Below are 20,228 nucleotides of genomic sequence, written 5' to 3'. Positions count from 1 at the left end.
TTTAAAATTCATATAATTTTACTTAAAATGAAATTGACAGGGCGCCTGGGGGGCTCAGTCAGTTAAGCATCTGCCTTTGGCTTAGGTCATGATCCCAGGGTCTTGGGATGGCCCCGAGTCGGGCTCTCTGCTCAGCAGGAAGCCTGCTTCGCCCTTTCCTCTTGCCTGCCACTCACCCTGCTTGTGCTCTCTCTTTCTGTCAAATAAATCTTAAACAAAAAATGAAATTGACTTGACTTTCCCCCACCAACAAATGTTTCCGAGTGCCTGCCATATTAAGACATTTTTTTAGAAGAACAAGTCTTGCTCCAGAAAGATCTGAACATTAATTCAGCTAAAGTGGTCTTTTTTTTTTTTTTTTTAAACGTTTTATTTATTTATTTGAGAGAGAGAAAAAGTGAGAAAGCACAAGCAGGGGCGGAGGAAGAGAGAGAGAGGGAGAAGCAGACTCTCTGCTGAGTGGGAAGCCCGATGTAGGGCTCCATTCCAGGACCCAAAGATGGTGACCTGAGCCAAAGCCAGACGCTTTAACTGACTGAGCCACACAGGCACTTCCAACTAAAATGATCTTAACCAGGTTGATGTAATGGATATTGCTATTGTAAAAACAGCGAGAGATCTTTAATCATCTACATGTCCCTGTCTGTATGAGTCAAGAATATAAGGAACATGCAAACGTGTTTCACCATTAGGAAAATTAAGAACAGGTTTATTAATTACTTCCATCTATTCTTTCAATGAAAATCAGCAATAAGCCTTATGAAAAGTTCTCTGAGTGAAAATGGTAAAAAATATTACTAGTTCCAAAGGAAATCCACAGTGGTTATCTCGTAAAATGTGATCTTAAAACAGAAATACAATCCCTTTGCATTTTAGCTGTTCTTTCCTTTTTTTTCCGTCTCAAAGATTTAACGTGTTTTTTTTTTTAAATAAAAGATTTTATTTGACAGTCAGAGATTACAAGTAGGCAGAGAGGCAGGCAGAGGCAGGGAGAGGGGGGAAGCAGGCTCGCCACTGAGCAGAGAGCCCGACACGGGGCTCGATCCCAGGACCCTGGGATTATGACCCTAGCCGAAGGCAGAGGCTTTAAACCCACTGAACCACGCAGGCGCCCCATTTTAGCTGTTCTGATAAAGACTTCATTAATCATCTTACAAGTCCAAACTAAGATACATTCTACAAAAACGACTGGCCTGTCTGTACTCTTCAAAAATATCAACGACATCAAAAGGCAAAGTCAGACTAAAAGAATTGCTCCAGATTAAAGGAGACTAAAGACATGACAAATAAATGCAATATGTGATTCTGGATCAGGGGGTAAGGATGGTATGGGAGGAATGTGCTATTAAAAAAAAAAATCACATTAGCATATTTATAGTTAATTCATGAAATTATATTTCCTTAAAATTATATTTCCTTAATCTGATAATTGTATTGAGGTTATCTAAGAAAGTGTCCTTAGCAAATGCATCTTAAGCATTTATACATCGAAACAAGAGTCTACAACTTACTCTCAAAACAATCAGCAATAATAAGAAACGGGCAATAGCAAGCTGGCACAAGAACTCAAAACCAGCCACAAGAATTCCAGAGGCCTCTAGTAAAAGTTCATTTCTTTTAATATCAGACAGAAGACATAGGTAGAATGACATCTCACTGAAGATTCCTGAAGAATGTTCTAGACTGGGATAAGTGCATGTCTTTAAGGCTAGCAGGTAATCCTCAAAAGGGTGAAGCTAATCTTGTAATTAAACATAATTTCCCCAAACGCATATAGAGAACACTCATTCAGTGGTGAAAATAAGGTAAAAATTACTTAAGTCAAACAGCATTTTTATAAAACATGATTAAACAGCTAGGGTTGCCCCTAACAAATTGGCTTCAACTGCTCACCCTTTCGGTAATTGTGGCGAAAGACGTGAAAGGCATAGAGGAGCTCATAGTAATTGTGAGTCATAAGGTCCACAGCTCGTGCGCGTGATTCAATTATTGCCACAACCTAACAAAGGGAAGCAATCAGATATCAAAGTTAGTAGGGAGCATGACAACCACCACAGCTGTGTCCAGTCATCAGCGGACAACTAAAATTACCTCGTTATGCAGATTCACATAAGGAAACTCTACAAGATCCTGTAGCTGTGAGCGTTCACAAAGAACTACCACCAGCTGCCTCAGACAATCTAACTGCCTACGAGGAAAAAAAAAAAAAGGGACGTGAGGACAAACTGTCTCAGTGGCTTAAACAAGGCTGGTAAATTGTCTTTAAAAAAGACTGGGCTTGACTACCTGCTAGAATCAGGAATTTGGGTTAAGGCTTCATATGCTTGGCTATTGTGACCCAAATCCAAATGATGTTTGAAAATGCATGTCCTCAAGGTAGCCTAAATGTCAAATAGAGGGAAAAAGAACAATGTCAATTAAAATGCCACATCCATGCCAAATCCAAAGGGAAATAACTAGATTATAGTTAGTTCTTACCTGACTTTTCCAGTCACCACCTACTTCAGTTAATATTGATGAAGCCAACTGAATAACCAGCTCAGGCAAGCCAACAACATCTAGTAGACGCAAAACCTGAGGAGAAACAGGGAGTTTCCATTAAAATTAATATGGTAGTGCACTTCAAACTGAAATAGGAATTAATCATTAACTAGTTAAGATGAAGATTAAATCAAAGACGTTGACTACAAGACAGGATTATTTGGTTATTATTTAACTTTCCTTTAGGGGTGCCTGGCTGGCTCAGTTGGAAGAACATGTGACTCTTGATCTCGGGGTTGTGAGTTCGAGCCCCACAGTGGGTGTAGAGATTACTTAAAATAAATAAATAAAATTAAAAAAAAAAAAAAGACTTTCCTTTAGATTCTACTGTCAAATAAAGGCTGTAAAATTTCCTATTGGGTCCTTTACGTTCAATGTTTAGTACACAGTGCGTACTCAGTATTTGTTGAAGGAACACACTATATTTCACAGCTAGTGACTATTTAGTAACTCCTAGTAACTAGTAACTAAACTAGTAACTCCTAGTAACTGTTTAGGTCACAGATGAATTTATAGCCCAGAAAATAAATTGCCACCATAGCCTAATAAACGCCTGAAGTGAATAATGTTTGAGATAATCCATTTCTCTTTTTTTTTTTTTTAAAGATTTTTTATTTATTTATTTGACAGACAGAGATCACACGTAGGCAGAGAGGCAGGCAGAGAGAGAGGAGGAAGCAGGCTCCCTGTCGAGCAGAGAGCCCGATGCGGGACTCGATCCCAGGACCCTGGGATCACGACCTGAGCCGAAAGCAGAGGCTTTAACCCACTGAGCCACCCAGGTTCCCTGAGATAATCCATTTCTAAACAAGATAGAACAGTGCTCTTCAAACTTTTTTGATTGTCCACTCTATTAACAATGTCTGTGTACACATGTGCACATGTATTTTACTTATGTACACACAGCTCTCTAATTTATGTTTAACACACTCAACATATGAATTTATAGAAGATGAAATAGATAAAAATAATTTTGAATTATTTTTATTAGTACTTATTTATTCTTTATTAATAGTATAAAACACCTTTTTGTTTTGGGTGCTTAGTTTTTATTTTATACTTTTTCTTGAAATATAACATACTTAAAAATGTACATAAATCCGAGGTACACAGCTGATTGAATGTTCTCAAAGTAAACATATCCATGTAACAAGCTCCTAAAATAAGAATTATAACATAGCAGCATTCCAAAGCTCCCAGGTGACTCCTTCCAGCCACTTCTTTTACTTGTTCTGCTTTTAATTTCATGGAAATCCAATCTTACGGTATGTATTTTTTTGCATGTTTCTCTTACTTTGCTTAACATGTTTATAAGACTGATCTGTTATTATATGCAGAATTTCCTTTCATTGCTCTGGTATTCCATTCAAAGAATATACCATAATTTATCGATCCATCCAGTCAATGGACACTTGGGTTTCCAGTGTATGAGTTTTATAAATACCTGCTTGGATCATAATTGCACATCGTTTTGTTAAATATGTACATGTTTCTGGGTATATTCAGAATTGGAATAACTAGGTCATAGGGTATATCAATGATTGCAGCTAGTAAATATTAACAGTTTTTCTTCTTAAAGATTTTACTCATTTATTTGTCAGAGAGAGAGCACAGCAGGGGGAGCAGCAGGCAGAGGGAGAAACAGGCTTCCCACTGAGCAGGGAGCCTGATGTGGGAATAGACCCCAGGACCCTGAGATCATGACCTGAGCCGAAGGCAGATGCTTAACCAACTGAGCCACTCAGGCACCCCCAACAGTTTTTCAAAGTGGTTGTAACCAATTTATACTCCATTACAGGTGATTAGGATACATTCAATGCCTTGATAATTTTCTTTCCTTCTTTTTTTTTTTGGAAGATTTTATTTATTTATTTATTTATTTATTTATTTATTTATTTATTTGAGAGAGAGCAGGAGCAGAGGGGAGAAGGAGAAGGAGAGGGAGAAGCAGACTCCCAGCTCAGCAGGGAGTCCCATGTGGGACTCGATCCCAGGATCCTGGGATCATGTCAAAGGCAAAGGCAGACACTCAACCTACTGAGCCACCCATGTGCCCAATGATTTTCATGGTTTCATATTATCTTCAGTTGACATTTTAATTCAAGGTACACTTACACTTCCTGAGAAGTCCAACTGTTATCAGCTGATTCTTGTCAGTTCTGATTATAGATTGTTACTGTTTTTACCTTGCAATATGGCTGATGAAGAGCCTGTATTGAAGGGAGAAGTATCAGCCCTATATTGTCCTAATTTGCTTGTACTTTCTTAATCTGGCTTCTCTGAAGGAATTTTTTAAAAAAATTGTGGAGGTGATTTTTATTAAAATGAAGCAATATCATGTGTAAATCAATTTAACCGGGCAAACATAATCTACTGAAATCAAATGGACTAGTGTAGATGCCCTTCTAAACGCACGTCCCAGCTATGACACCCTCCCTCTCTCTTCAGATATCTACCTTGAGACTAAATGAGAAGTGACCATGTGGTAAAGGACCACATAAGAGCACCAGAGTTGATCCTTATATTAAACATTAGCATATCTTTTTTTTTTTTTTTAGAGATTTTATTTATTTGACATAAGCAGGGGGAGTGGGAGAAGGAGAAGCAGGCTTCCACTCGCTAGGCAGGGAGCCCGATGTGGGGCTCCATCTCAGGACCCTGGGATCATGACCTAAGCCGAAGGCAGCCGCTTAACTGACTGAGCCACCCAGGGGCCCAAACATTAGCATATCTTAATTTATTTCTTCTGTGAGAGTTCTAGTATTTTCTTCCCAAGGCCCACTTTGGGGTCCATTGGAGCAGTGATTTTTCATGTTTTTTGAATCCGTAAGTTTCTTCTGATGAAAGCTATAGAACTTCTCCACAGAAAAAATACAAGCATCATTTTGCACACAATTTCAGGGGATTTACCAATTCCTCAAATTTAGCCAGCCTTGATTTAAAATCCTTAGAATTCGGGGTGACTGGCTGACTCAGTTGCTGGAGTGTGCAACTCTTGATCTTGGGGTTGTTGAGTCTGAGCTCCACAGTGAGTGTGCAAATTACTTAAAAACAAACAAAAAACCTGGGGCGCCTGGGTGGCTCAGTCAGTTAAGTGACCAAGTCTTGATTTCAGTTCAGGTCATGATCTCAGGGTCGTGAGATCGAGCCCCTTGGCAGGTTCCATGCTGAGCGTGGAGCCTGCTTAAGATTTTTTCCCTCTCCCTACCCTGCTCACGTGCTTTCTCTCTCCAAAATAAATAAATAAAATAAATCTTAAAAATCCTTTGAATTCAAAATAATTTTCTCATCAGAAGGATGTGGATGGTTATTAAGACCTACAAAATATTTCAGTAAAAATTCATCTATCTTGCGGTGCTGGTTGGCTCAGTCAGTATAGCATGTAACTCTTGATCTCAGGGTCATGAATTCAAGCCCCACAATGGGTGTAGAGCTCACTTTAAAAAAAATAATTTGTCTCTTTTACAAGCAAGGAACAAAATGGTTATGCCTGTCTCTGTCGCATTTTTCTTTTTGGTGGGAAATTCAGGTAACAACAAATAGTTACCTAAAGCCTAAACATCAAGCATGGTTAAATGTTAATGGTGACAGATACAGAGACTTCAGTGAAATGAGGCTTGAGGCTCGACTCTCTGGGAAAAGGGGAATAGCAGGTAGAAAGGTCTTGAGGGGAACAGAGTGTACGCCTGGCTTGCATGAGATAGTAAGCACACCACTCTTTCTAGAACTGAATGACCAGAGAAAAAACTGACAGGAAGAAAGGTCAGGAGGGACACCGAGGTCCAAATCTTAAACTAAGGCTAAATACAGCATTCCAAGTTAATTCCTTGAGCTTTAGGCAAGACTAGTATCAATAAAGTTCTGATGACCAGGCTAACAAACTGGTATCATGATGGGAATTTCACTTAAGTTAAAAACACTTACCCATTTTATTAAAATACACATTTCTTTAATTTCTCCAGGCAAATTCGTTTCTCTTCTCTTGGAAGTTCAGGGAACAATTAAATTTTTACATTACTTTTCTCCCCAAATATCAAAACAATGATTTCAGATACATTTTTACACAGGGTGGTTTAAGAAGGACCAAACCACATCATAATGTACCTTATCATAATACTGCATCTTGGGGGTGGACACAATCTCCCCATCCTCTGAGCGAATCAAGCGATCCAAGAACTCCTCTTTGCCCACCTCAGATGCTGCATGGCGGAAGCAATCCAGAGCCTGGAGAAATAGAAGAATACAAAATGACTTACAATGAACTGTTCTAGCTGCTTAAAAGTCACGGGTGAGGGGAATAGGGGAGGGGAGGGCGGGGCGGGGGAAGGGCAGGCTGGTTTCAGGTGCTAAAGGAAAGCCAAAAAAGAAAAATTAAGACTTGGCTACATTTACAATGTCTGCCATTCTAAATTCTATTTGACACATTAATATTTTTCTTTAACTTATCTCACTTTTTAACTTAAATGCTATTAAAAAGTTAACTTTAATAAGAAAATTGATGGATAAATATACAGTAGCATAGTAACATGTTAACATTTGCAGAATTTGAGTGGTGAATATATGATTGTTTATTTTTTATTGTTTTAAAGATTTTATTTATTTGACACAGAGAGATCACAAGTAGGCAGAGAGGAGGAAGCAGGCTCCCCGCTGAGCAGAGAGCCCGACGCGGGGCTCGATCCCAGGACCCTGGGACCATGACCTGAGCCCAAGGCAGAGGCTTTAACCCACTGAGCCACCCAGGCGCCCCTATGATTGTTTATTTTAAGTGTTTAAACTTTCCTGCATGTTTGAAATTTACATCAACAGGATGTCAGGGAACAAATTAGAAAGGTAAACTTCAGAGCGCCTGGGTGGTTTGGTGGGTTAAGCCTCTGCCTTCGGCTCAGGCGATGGTTTCAGGGTCCTGGGATCGAGCCCCACATCAGGCTCTCTGCTCAGCAGGAAGCCTCACCTCCCTCTCTGCCTACTTGTGATCTCTAATAAATAAATAAAATCTTAAAACAAAAAAAAAAAGAAAGAAAGAAAGGTAAACTTCCATAATGAGGGTGAGAAAGCAGCATAAAATTAAAAAAGTATATGATGAAAACATGTAACTGAATAATAAATTTGATTTACAAAATTCATCCCTAAAAACACCAACACAGAGGCAAAAGGGTTTTAATGTCTTCTTCATGTTTTCCCATGTTCTAACTAATTTGCAAAGCACATGAAAGCTGAACAATCCCCATATGGCTCTTGCTGGTACTAATCGTCTTTATTCTTATCTAGAGGATTCCACACCTCCCATCCCTCTAACCTAGTTAAATGGAGACTGTGTCCTCTTTGCACTGAAGTTCGTTCATCATTCAAATGCAATTTACCTTCTGTCCCTCTCCTGTAACCAGGTAGCACCGTCCCAGCATAAATCGACAGGAACCAACATTGACTTGACACCAGGGACGAAGCAGTTGAATATAATCCTTAAAGGCATAAAAGGTGCTTTCTGATTAGAAAATAAATATAAGGAGATAACCATTCCCAAGTTCTTCAAAGAGGGAAAGAAGACAGTGGTCAATCAACACAAAAGGTGTATTTCCTGAAATCATCTGGAAATTAAAATCTAATCCTGTTAATCTACTCTTGTATTAGGTTAGACACTTTAAAAAAAAAAAGCAAACAGGACTCTAATAACACCATTACATGTAAACACACATACACTTTTCCGACTTAAAAATTTTCAACTTTTGTATTTACTGGTTTAATGACTAGATTCCTTTAAAGGATTTATATGAAGACAATGGTATGTTTGTTTTAGTATAAAGAGAACCTAACAGGATTAAACAAGCAAAATAAGATACTCTAGGAAAAAAACATTAGGAATAACATATCAAGAAAGAAGTCAAGGAAATGTCTTTGGGGCATGTTTTGGTGCACTCAAGTTTAAATTATTGTGGTTCTTATTATTAGCCAATTAAAATGCAGATAACATTTACAAAGAAAAAATTTCTGAAATCCCATTCTTTACCAGAATAATTAAACCTGAAATATTCAATAGCACTCACCTGCAATTGTACATACTGACAATTTCCCATCAAACATTCCAGAAAGAGACATCCGGGATTGCTAGGCCATCTAGTCACTGGATAAGGAGATTATTTTACTTTTTTGGCAAACATACATATGTGCGTGTGGACATCAAAGTCCATGCAATGACTTAATTTTTATTTATTTATAAATAATGTTTTAATTTTTAAATAAACATATAATGTATTATTAGCTCCAGGGGTACAGGTCTGTGAATCGCCAGGTTTACACATTTCACAGCACTCACCATAGCACATACCCTCCCCAAATTGACTTAATTTTTAAAAAAAAGGTAAAGAGAACGTGGCAGAGCACATGTTCTTATATTAGACAAAAATGGTTTGAAGGTTATATACTAGAAGCCTAGTCACCTAACTCAGAACTCAATTAACTATGGGCTAAACCATGTATTTCATCCCTGGGCGACCACTTCCAACTCTGATACACTGCACATACTGGTGGCGCCACTGGACGCCCAGCATCTACCATAGTGTCTGACATACAGAGCCATTCAATAAATACTTGAGGAACATACAATGTTTCAAAAGAGATCTAGGTTTTAAGCACCAAATCTCATTAAGAATCTTCATTATACAGGGAGAATAAGAGCCTTAGGCTATTTAGACAGAAAACACGTTTTAACTGGCTTTTATTATTTTTTTTAAAGATTCATTTATTTATGAGAGAGAGAGAGTGAGTGAGTGAGTCAGGGTAGGAGCAGAAGAGGGATGAGCGAATCCTCAAGTAGACTCCCTGCTGAGGGCGAAGACTGACACAGGGCTTGATACCAGGACCCAGACAGCATGACCTGAGGCAACGTCAAGAGCTGGCCACTTAGCCAACTTATGGAACCACCCAGAAGCCCCTAACTGGCTTTTAAATAAAAGGATACAAAAGCTGCAGTAAATAATTGGTAGTTGCAGTAATCATCTCGGGCCAGTTCAACCCAGTTTGGCTCAGAGGTGCCTTTGGTTGAGAGAAGAGATGAGATATGATATGTTTTCTTGCAACTTCTTGGAAGAATAATTCCACAATTGTCTGAGGGCTAGATACTTAAAAAGAAAAGGTTATGACAATTGTTAATTTGTGATAGTGGAGTCAATTTTCAACTAAGATGGTCTACTAATTCATTTTACACTTCTAATAACATTTATTATTTCAAAATATAAAATGCACCATGGGTGGAAGCAACAGTAATATAAGTAAAAGCAGTTATGAAGTATGAAGTACTATACAAATGCAATAAAAAGCCATTTAAATCAACAGTGCACCCATTTCTTTTTCTTTTCACTGATTTCACTACACCTAAGCGTCTTTGGGAGTATTTACGCTAAATATGGTCTCCAGATTCCAAGTTTTATATACCAAAACAACGCAAAGCAAATTCTCCAGAATGGTTCTTAAATATGAGAGACGATGCCTTTTAAATATTTATTGACAAGATTACAAAAGCTACCATGAACTTAGTAAATTTTAAAAATAATTTTGTTGAATTAATCATCAGAGCATCAATATACAATGGAAAAGCAGCAATACATACATACATACATATGTATATATATTTTTAAGATCTTGATTTGACAGAGAGATATAGTGATAGAGGGAACACAAGCAGGGGGAGTGGGAGAGGGAGAAGCAGGCTTCCAGATAAGCAGGGAGCCTGATCTGGGGCTTGATTCCAGGACCCCGGGTTCATGACCTGAGCCAAAGGCAGACTAATGACTGAGCCACCCGGTTGCCCCCATATATATGTTTATATATGCAATACCCGTAGTTTATGCCTGATTTGGGTTGCCTGGGGTTTCATGGACTCCCTTTTGCAGCCCTCAGGCCACAGCTTGCTTATGAACCTCCCCAAATGAAAGCAGCAGAAGTGGCAAAGGATCTCTTTAATGAATACCCAATAAATGCCAAATTTAAAATCAAATGCATACAGTCTAGTCCTTACCAAACTTATTTGCCATTACAGCACCAGAGTCCGTCAGTTCCAGCACTGACAAGTGTTGGAGATTGGACTCCCTGTTGAGAACAGAGAAAAAGACAGCAGTTCTACAAAAATATTACTACGAGTCTCCCAATGACATTGTTAGTAAGTTGCACATAAAAGCTCTATGGAAAGCATATTACCAAAGAGGATAGTTTATCTTATTGAAAGAGTAATTCTTCTAAGTAATGGATTCTCCTTTTTCTTTTGGTTATAAAGCAGCTTGGCCTACCTTTCCTAACTAGTATGTTTTTGCGTGTGGTCTAACTTGCCCCATGACCTCACCTAACTATTTGGCCTTCAACAGGATTTATCTTTATATTAAACACACACACACACACACACAATAATGGTACACCTGAAACTCATGTAACATTGTTGTGTCAACTCTACATCAATTTTAGAAAAAGCATTAAAAAATGGGTGGTTAGCGAAAAACTCTCAACAGTTTCTTAGAAAAAACAAATTTTAGAAATTGTATATGTTTTCAATTTCCAGCTAAGAAGAGACATTTTTTTCTTTTCAGAAAACCACATATATAATAATGTATATCTAGTATTTTGATCCTTTTTATAAACTGCCTTCAACCTTTGGAAATTGAAGCAGCTAAACGCTCTGAATTTTATAGGCAAATCATTGAACTGCATAATGTTTACAATTTTTTTTAAAGACAATGAAAAAAATAACCAAACTCGCACTTTATTTTAAAAATAATCAGAATAATGAAACTCACAGTGTGTCAACTGGAACATCAGTTGCCAAGCATTGACTTCCCCACTTAATGAGATAATAAGACAAGAGCAGAGGAGTTGTTCGGTGTAGTAGGTCTTGCTGGTCTTGAATGAGCTGACCAGCTCCCAAGATCACCTGTACATGACGGGTAGGTGGGTGAGACCATACATAGCGATTAGTGATGATAACTCTTAAAAGTTTGGGTGGAGGTAAAAAAAAAAAAAAAAAAAACAGTTACAAAGGGCACACACAAAAATCAACGTATATACATAAAGGCCACACACCTACATTTTAGGGTAGCAAAAATATCTACCCAAAGATTTAACAGTACGAAAAAGCTGATGGTGAAAGAGAAAACAAAAGTATAACTTTCACTGAATCTGCGGGCTCAGAATTCAAGAACAGGAACAGGGAAATCTAAGCCCTTCCTTATATGGATAAAAATAGTTATGAACATTACAGGAGACTTTGGAAATACCACCAAAAGCCTTAAAAATGTGCACAGGTTGTGACTAATCAATTAGAGTTTTGAGAATTTATCTCAGAAATATAGTAGAGGTGTATGGATATTTATAGGTATGAAGAACAAACTGGCAACAACCTGGATGGCCACAAATGTGACTGGTTGAATAAAACTGTACTAGGTTAACTATTAAAAATAATTTTGTAGTAGAATACTTAATGACGTGTGAAAATACTGATTAGCTGTGTGAGGTAGAATAAAAACAATCAGATTACAAAAACACCATGTAGCATATCCTAATTCTAGAAATAAACAAAACGTATGAGAAAAAAGGGTCGATACCAAAATGTTATCCCAGTTGTCACTGGGTCGATTACAGATGAATTTTTTTTTTTTAATTTAAAGATTTTATTTATTTGTCAGAGAGAGAGAGAGGGAGAGAGAGCGAACGAGCACAGGCAGGCAGAGTGGCAGGCAGAGGCAGAGGGAGAAGCAGGCTCCCTGCTGAGCAAGGAGCCTGATGCGGGACTCGATCCCAGGACGCTGGGATCATGACCTGAGCCGAAGGCAGCTGCTTAACCAACTGAGCCACCCAGGCGTCCCTACAGATGAATTTTAATTTTCTTGTTTACAGACAGAGGCTTACATATAAGGGTTCTATATTTAGAAAAAAACAATGGTTATAATTAACAAACAAAAAGCCCCATAAAAACCCCTGAAGAAATGTAAGACTGCAAAGACTGAAAAGAACTCACTAACGGCTGCCCTAAGTACAAGCCTCTCAGGAAAGGCCCCTGTATCCCCTTACTGGTCCTAAACAAATCATCTTCCTAAATGTCCTCCTTATTTTTACCCGAAATTCTACCATTATCAACATATTTGAGTTAATAAATTCTGATTTGAAATATATAAATAGCTCTGGGAGTCCCAAAGGCCTTGAAGTTCTTTTTACATTAACATGAGTTAGTGAGTCGACAACTCCCTTGTCACGCTTGGATGAAATGACCAACTGAGAGACAAGTGGAGCTTCTGCCAGAAAGGCATTCTCCAAACATGGAACATTTAGTAGTGTGAGACACGAGTCGGGCAGCCTAAGAAGATTAGGATGAAGAGGAAGCACAGAATGGAGCTGGGAGGACCCCAAGGTGGCGCAGTTGGTTGAGAGTCTGATCAGGTCGTGATCCCAGGGTCATGACATGGAGCCCTGAGGTGGGCTCCAGGCTGGGCATGGAGCCTCCTCGAGATTCTCTCTCTCCCTCCCAGCCCCCAACCTGTGCACACGCTATCTTTCTCAAATAAATACATACATCCTAAAAAAAATGTGCTTAGGCTAAATTTTGTACTGCAGAAATAGAATTCCTTTTCTTCTTCTTCCTTTCTCCTCCACACTAAATGGTACCCTACTATCACATGCAAAGTAGTTACTAACAATACTAAAATTTGGAGAGCCACCCTGGGAAATTTCCCCACTGCTATACATACAAAGATTAACTACAAATTAACCTGCTTCGTGTATGTTCTTTTTTTAAAAGCTTAATTATTTAATTTTTTAAAAAGTAGGCTCCATGCCCAGCGTGGAGCCCAATGCAGGGCTTGAACTCATGACCCTGAGATCGAGACCTGAGCTGAGATCAAGAGTGACACTTAACCAACTGAACCACCCAGGCACCCCTATTTACTTTTAAGTAATCTCTATACACAACATGGGACTCAAACTCAAGAGCTGCATGCTCTTCTGACTGAGTGAGCAGGTGGCCCATGTAATGTACATTCTTTTTTATTTTTTTAAGATTTTACTTAATTTATTAATTTTATTTATTTATTGGACAGAGAGAGTGCGCCCACACAAGCAGGGTAGAGGCAGAAGCAGGATCCCACAGAGCAGGGAGCTCAACATGGGGCTCGATCCCAGGACCCCAGGATCATGACCTGAGCTGAAGGCAGACACTTAACTGACTGGGCCACCCCAGCGTCCCTGTCATGTATGTTCTTAATCTGCATTTTAGACACTCACTACAGGTCAAATGTAGGTGACAGAGCAGTGAACAAAGACAAAAGTCTGCACATTCTGCTGTGTGAGTAGGTTTTTTGTTTTTGTTTTTTTTAAAGATTTTATTTATTTGACAGACAGAGATCACAAGTAGGCAGAGAGAGAGAAAGAGGAGGAAGCAGGCTCCCTGCCTAGCAGAGAGCCCAATGCGGGACTTGATCCCAGGACCCTGAGATCATGACCCAAGCCGAAGGCAGAGGCTTTAACCCACTGAGCCACCAGGCGCCCCTTTGTGTGAGTAGGTTTTACAAGTTTCCCTGAGGCAGTACTTACAGCATCGCCCAGCCTCATTAACAGATGTTGTAGTATCAAAAGGTCTCGGCAGATGAGGAAGCGAGTACTGGCAATTTTACACACACCTCTGCACACAATACACGCTGCTGTGTTGCTACCATACAGCTGGGAAAGATTCATTCGAATATTCAAAGGCTGAGCTATAATGAAGGGGAAAAAAAGGAAAAGAAGTTAAAAGGAGTTAAATCGTTTTCTCTAAATCAAAGAGGCATGCCTGTGGTCATTCACCTGGATTGAACCCCTTTTCCATCTCCACTTCTGTCTCGTAGTCCATTTCCCGCACAAGTAGCCCAATGGCCTGGATTGGGTTCTTGATCTCTTGCAGTTTACTGCAAATATCCTCCATCACATTTTCTCTGAAAGGACAATCCGAAAACTATTACTACTGAGAATACGTAACAAAGACTCTATAAATCCTATAAGCTAAGGACTCTATGAAACAGGAAGACCAAATACGCAATGACGGAGTGGAGATAATCACTCTGGCATACAAGATACTTTAACTTCATATAGCAAATTTTTCCTCATTCTTTTAGAAATGACAGACAAAATGCATATGAGAAAATACTTTTATGTTTTAGAATTTATAGCTCAGTTAGTAGTTAATAGAGCATAATCCATGAGTCGCTTCCAGATCTGAATTCATGTGTTACATTTCCTGTTTAAAAGCAGAGACACCTATTCAGAATTACAGCAACTCATTTTAACTTCAAACCACTACTTTGCATGGACTTGAATGTAATTAAAAACTTGATGCTGACACTAAAATTTGCTAAATTTCTATTAGGAAATGCACTTTACCCTAAATTCTCCTTACACATCAATAGTGATCAAATCTTCGAGAATCTGTTCTGCAGCCTTTTCTGGAGACTGTAGGTTGTAACAGCTCATTTCCATCACTGCTGACATATCCACAGTTACTGACTCTCCAATCAGCCGAAGGCATTTTATAAGACACATGACATCCCGAGCAACATCCACATCTACGAGTCAGAGAGAGTTAACATTCATGACTCAAGCCAATGAAGAGCCACTGATTAATATTACACTAAAATAAAATATTAATAATTAAATGCCAAGAATCTATCTGAGGTCTTGGAGATGCTCAGGCCTCTTCAGTTTTCCTCACAGTATCTATACTGTGGTAAATTGACTAGGAAAGGTCACAGTGGCAGTCGAAGTTTTTTTTGCACCCACTTGAAAAAAAGCATAGGGCTCATGGAGGAAGGGACTTAAATATGGACACAGTAAGTATTATTACCATCAGATATAGCTGCCTCATCCTCTGCCAAAAGGTTCTCATCCGGCAGGAGATACAAATGATCCACTAAGGAGGAAGGCACAAGGAAAGACAGGTACCCCTGGAAATACAAATCTTCCAATTACACTTTTTTCAATGAATGTTTACAGGTATAAAAGAATTGAGACCTGAATCTTATGATGAGGAAACACCAGACACATCCAAGCTGAGAGACACTCTATAAAACAATAGGTACAGTCAAAAAATGTCAGTGTCATCAAAGACAAACAAAGGCTGACAAAAGCTCAAGATTAAGCTAAATAAACATGACAACCAAATATATCCAAGAGCTTAGATTGGATCCTAGATCAGAGGAAAAATTATGGGCATAAGTGGTAAAATCAGAATGTAACCGTACAATATCATATAAATAACGAATTACCTGATCTTTAAATTGTGCTGTGGTATGTAAGAATACACTGTTCTTAAGATACACAATAAAATATTTAAAGATAAAAGGGCATAATGTCTATGACTCTCAACTGGCTTAAGAAGAAAAATATGTATGTATAAAAGGAAGGAAAGCAAATGGAAGTTAACAAACGAATCTGGGTGAAGGGTATACAAACGTTCTTTGTGCTACTCCCGTAACTCTTTAAAATTTGAAATCACTTCAATACATAATAAGGTAAATAAAGTAAAATGCAAGAAAATTAAAAATATTAAGGAAGACTATCTAAATATAAATGAACTATAATTCTGAAAGAAAAAAAAAAATACAAAGCCCTAAAAAGTAACTACAACATTTGATAGACTGATAGTTTGAAAGATCTGCAGAACCATCTAAAGGAGTTCTTTTATATGCTTTAGCTCCCTTACTTTTTTCAGTAGGCACACCATGTTTGTGTGTGGATTCAAATGGAGGGCAAGAGGATGAGAGAGGGCTTCTTGGTACTGAAGACAACAGGCATAGAACTTGCACCAGAATTCCTGTTGTAAATTTCGAAATTCTTCCTGGGAAAATTCATATTCTGTTACACTTCCTTGGAGCTGGCAAAGAGGAAAAAGGGGGAAAAGAAAAGAGAGAGAGAGAGAAATTCTTAATACCATTTGGGATCTTTCTTCCCCAAAACATAACTGTCTAATATCATTTTACTAAGTTAGAGCCAAATGAATATCCCTTATGCATTACACACCACTGACTACATATGTATACATATGTAGTCAATATACATATATACAAAGATATTTTATGTATATAATTTTCAAATTAAAAGGTTTAAACATTTATACTTCCTACTAACAAGGTCCAGTGAATAATTTGAACAATTCCTCACTACCAATCTACCCTGTACCAAGAGATTATCATTCTTTCTCTACCCAAACCTCACCTCACTTTCAACAGCTAAAGTGACTTCTTTCTTTAGTTCACTCCAGGAAAGATCTAAATTCCTCTCAGTTCCTCGGCAGAAAATCTAAAATTAAAAGAGACATTTTAGACTATTATATACTAACCAAAACTAAATGAAAAATACTTGAGTTTAGAAGACACTGGGCCAATACAGTTATATAGCAGAAACTGAACACGCCTGAACAACTCATCTATATCTAATACTGCAAATAATTACTGTATATAAAATCATAACAAGTGTGAAAATTTTTTTTAAAAAAATTATTTCTGTAGACCAGAAAAAACAACAGAAATCTACAAAGCTGTCAGAATTATAATAGGGTATATAATAGGATAAGCTGGATTACAAAACAGCAAAAAAACCCACAAAAAAACAAAAAAACAAACAAAACCCAAACCCTGAAAGGCTATTATTACTCAGCCAGAAGGAAGATATAAAATGATGCTAAAAACACACACCCATGACTGACACAAAAGCCAGTCAGGGTAGTGTTGGGGCTGGTCACTCTAACAGGGATGACTCTCCTCAAGGAGAGCATTTAATAAATGCCTTAGTGAATATTTAACATTTCAGTGTATAAGAGATAATATAAGACATATACATTTAATTGTTAATAAGGAAGAAGTCAGATGGGATGAAAAGAAAAACACCTTAGGAGAAAGTGACCGTGTCACCCTGAAGTTTTAGCAGAGAGAAAACAAAAACATGCAATAGCCAGATATTTAAGAATGTATGTAAAAGAAAAGTCAAGGGTCTAGAAATGGTATCACCTGACAGAAAGGAACTGGGTGTATTTAATCTGGAGAAAGACAAGAGGGAAAGATTCGTAAAATATTTGACTAGTTGCTTTCTAGAAGAGAGACATGTTCTATGACGTCCCAAGAGAGAGAACCTGCCAAAAGGACAGGGACTAAATTTGATACAATACTGGAAAGAGCATTTATTTTTTATTTTTATTTTTTTACAGGGATAGTGAGAGAGAGAGAGAGAGAACGAGTAGGGAGGACAGGAAGAAGCAGGCTCCCCACTTAGCAGGGAACCCCACATGGGGCTCAACCCCAGGACCCTGGGAACATGAACTGAGCCGAAAGCAGACACTTAATGGACTGAGCCATCCAGGTGCCCCTGGAAAGAGGTTTTAATGACACAGCTTGGGAAAAATAACTCACACAAGACCAGTGAGAAACTGATCACTGGAGGCAGAGACAACTGGAAGTTGTTGGAAAAGCCTCAGAAGGTATTTCTTTGTGTGGAAGGTCAGGTGAGAAGATTCTGAGGGACCTTCCAATTCTCTGAGCGATTATTCTATTTTTAATCCACAAAGTTAATGGCAATTTAAGTAAGCCAAAGTGACTTTAAAGTAAAGAATCCTTTTGTAAAGCATTAATTATCTCTTAAGGCATGTGACTTTGAAGATTAGATTTTTAGAGTTTTTTTTGGAATCTGAACTAAGTCAGACCTTCATTGTATTAACAGAAAGATAAAACAGAGTACCTACCATCAAAACTAACCAAGAAAACATTTTAAATTTCTTTCAAGTACTGAGATTACATGCAGGATATTATGATATATTTTTACAATAATGTAGGCACAGATTTCTCTTTTTACTACTAGTCACTAGGAGAGAACTCACAGCTCTACCTCCCTGTTGGGAGTCTCACTTAATGGAAAAAACATTTAAAAAATTACACTAAGAGCACATGTATCTACAACTGCAAAAATACATTTGGTGTTTAGTGTATATAAAACAAAAATAGTAATTATTAAATATACAATGATAGTGACAAAGTAAGAAATAGTCTGAAATAAACATTAACTCTTTTCTTGCTGACCTGTAAAGCTTTACATAAAGCTGCTTTTATGAATCGTCCTGGTGTAAATAGATTCTGCAAATACATCTCCTGTTAGAATAGAAAACAATAATTAATGTCATTCTAAATAGATAAAATTCGGGAAAATTTGAAGGAAGAAGTCATCACATCAGCACCAACATTTGAGTTTCCATTATATGAATATAGCCTTTCTATATTTAAGCAATCCCAAGTACTAGAGCAGTTCTATCCTTTCACATTGAGAAGATTCTAGTATCTCTGCATTAACTAGGCATACTATAATGAAATCAGTGTGTTTCTTTTTTTTTTTTTAAGATTTTATTTATTTATTTGACAGACAGAGATCACAAGTAGGCAGAGAGGCAGGCAGAGAGAGGGGGAAGGGGGAAGCAGGCTCCCCGCTGAGCAGAGAGCCGGATGCGGGGCTCGATCCCAGGACCCTGAGATCATGACTTGAGCCGAAGGCAGAGGCTTTAACCCACTGAGCCACCCAGGCGCCCCTCAGCGTGGATCTCATGGAGTACTTCATAGCGTTCCACTGGAAAATGCAGCTTGTCAAATGCCAACCTTAATGGAAAAGGCGAACCCAATTTATTGGTGATACACACTGGGAAGAGAACAACTAAACTAAACTGGTTTCTACACCATCCACAAAGTGGCTCACATAGAAAAGGAACCAAGAATAGGCAATACATGTAAAAACAAACAAAAGCCTGCAATAAGTCGTCACTAGCAGGGAAATGAAGTAGAGAGGAAAAAAATGGGAAATCTTATGCTGCCTAATTATTTTGTCCCATTTTTTGTTTTAAAGAGTTTATTTGACAGAGAGACAGACAGCCAGAGAGGGAACATAAGCAGGGGGAGTGGGAGAGGGAGGAGCAGGCTTCCGGCAGAGCAGGGAACCCAATGTGGGGCTCGACCCCAGGACCCTGGAATCATGACCTGAGCCGAAGGCAGACGCTTAACGACTGAGCCACCCAGGCGCCCCGTCCCAATTTTTACATCACATTTGCCAGGAAGTAGTAAACCTGACTGACCTTCATTCAATTTTCCTTCCTCCTACTGAGGTTCTGGGGAATGACCTAGGGCCCATAATCTTCAATTGCATTTTAACATGAAGGTATCATCTGAAAGCTTTTGCTTCTACTTATCCTGATGGTATCTCTGAAAAAGAGGGAGACTGGCCTGTTTTGCTCGCTATTGTATTCCCATTTAAAGTTATTTTCTTCATAGCATATACTGGTACCAGAATTTATCTGACTTCTAGTTTACATGCATGTACCAACATGGTTGGTATAGTGGACACATAGTGTTTATGTCTAACCAGGATCCATTTCCCTTCTTTTACTAACAAATCCCTACCTTTCTCTGGGTAGCCGTTCCTCTTCTACCCACATCCCCATACTCAACTGACCTCACAGCCTCCATAAGAGCAAGGTGCAGCTTGGTCAGGTTTCTCATGCTAAGCCAGATTATTCTATTCCTTCTGCTCAGAAGGAATGTCAGAAATCAGCACATGGTTCAAGCCTGGTAAACGAGTCTACTTCAGGACCAGGGACAGAGATTCTCTCGTTCCATTGCAGTTAGTACGTTCATAGAAAGCACAGGCTCAGG

The 20,228-nt window shown here is 38.4% G+C and overlaps 1 protein-coding gene across 2 annotated transcripts in view; it reads right to left on the bottom strand.

Moving 5' to 3' along the window:
• Nucleotides 1-20,228, bottom strand: part of NUP160 (nucleoporin 160) — a 49,027-nt gene that overhangs the window by 11,174 nt on the left and 17,625 nt on the right. Inside the window, exons 11-27 of one of the 2 annotated variants that reach the window (XM_080817741.1) lie at nucleotides 18,615-18,683; nucleotides 16,762-16,845; nucleotides 16,250-16,420; nucleotides 15,392-15,491; nucleotides 14,948-15,113; nucleotides 14,359-14,486; nucleotides 14,110-14,270; nucleotides 11,325-11,458; nucleotides 10,556-10,626; nucleotides 9,500-9,659; nucleotides 8,586-8,655; nucleotides 7,905-8,003; nucleotides 6,646-6,765; nucleotides 2,479-2,574; nucleotides 2,287-2,381; nucleotides 2,092-2,188; nucleotides 1,894-1,999 (exon numbers count right to left, since the gene is read on the bottom strand). In XM_080817741.1, the coding sequence (XP_080673867.1) occupies nucleotides 1,894-1,999; nucleotides 2,092-2,188; nucleotides 2,287-2,381; nucleotides 2,479-2,574; nucleotides 6,646-6,765; nucleotides 7,905-8,003; nucleotides 8,586-8,655; nucleotides 9,500-9,659; nucleotides 10,556-10,626; nucleotides 11,325-11,458; nucleotides 14,110-14,270; nucleotides 14,359-14,486; nucleotides 14,948-15,113; nucleotides 15,392-15,491; nucleotides 16,250-16,420; nucleotides 16,762-16,845; nucleotides 18,615-18,683 (1,927 nt within the window). Of the gene's footprint in view, nucleotides 1-1,893; nucleotides 2,000-2,091; nucleotides 2,189-2,286; nucleotides 2,382-2,478; nucleotides 2,575-6,645; nucleotides 6,766-7,904; nucleotides 8,004-8,585; nucleotides 8,656-9,499; nucleotides 9,660-10,555; nucleotides 10,627-11,324; nucleotides 11,459-14,109; nucleotides 14,271-14,358; nucleotides 14,487-14,947; nucleotides 15,114-15,391; nucleotides 15,492-16,249; nucleotides 16,421-16,761; nucleotides 16,846-18,614; nucleotides 18,684-18,946; nucleotides 19,182-20,228 lie in introns of those variants that run through there. The other variant, XM_080817742.1, reaches the window with a different exon arrangement.

The sequence above is a fragment of the Martes martes genome (genome assembly GCF_963455335.1).
Source record: "Martes martes genome assembly, chromosome: 10".
In the NCBI taxonomy this organism is placed as follows: domain Eukaryota; kingdom Metazoa; phylum Chordata; class Mammalia; order Carnivora; family Mustelidae; genus Martes; species Martes martes.
The sequence above is the reverse complement of the archived record's forward strand: the minus strand, read 5'-3'. Positions and strand labels throughout refer to the sequence as shown.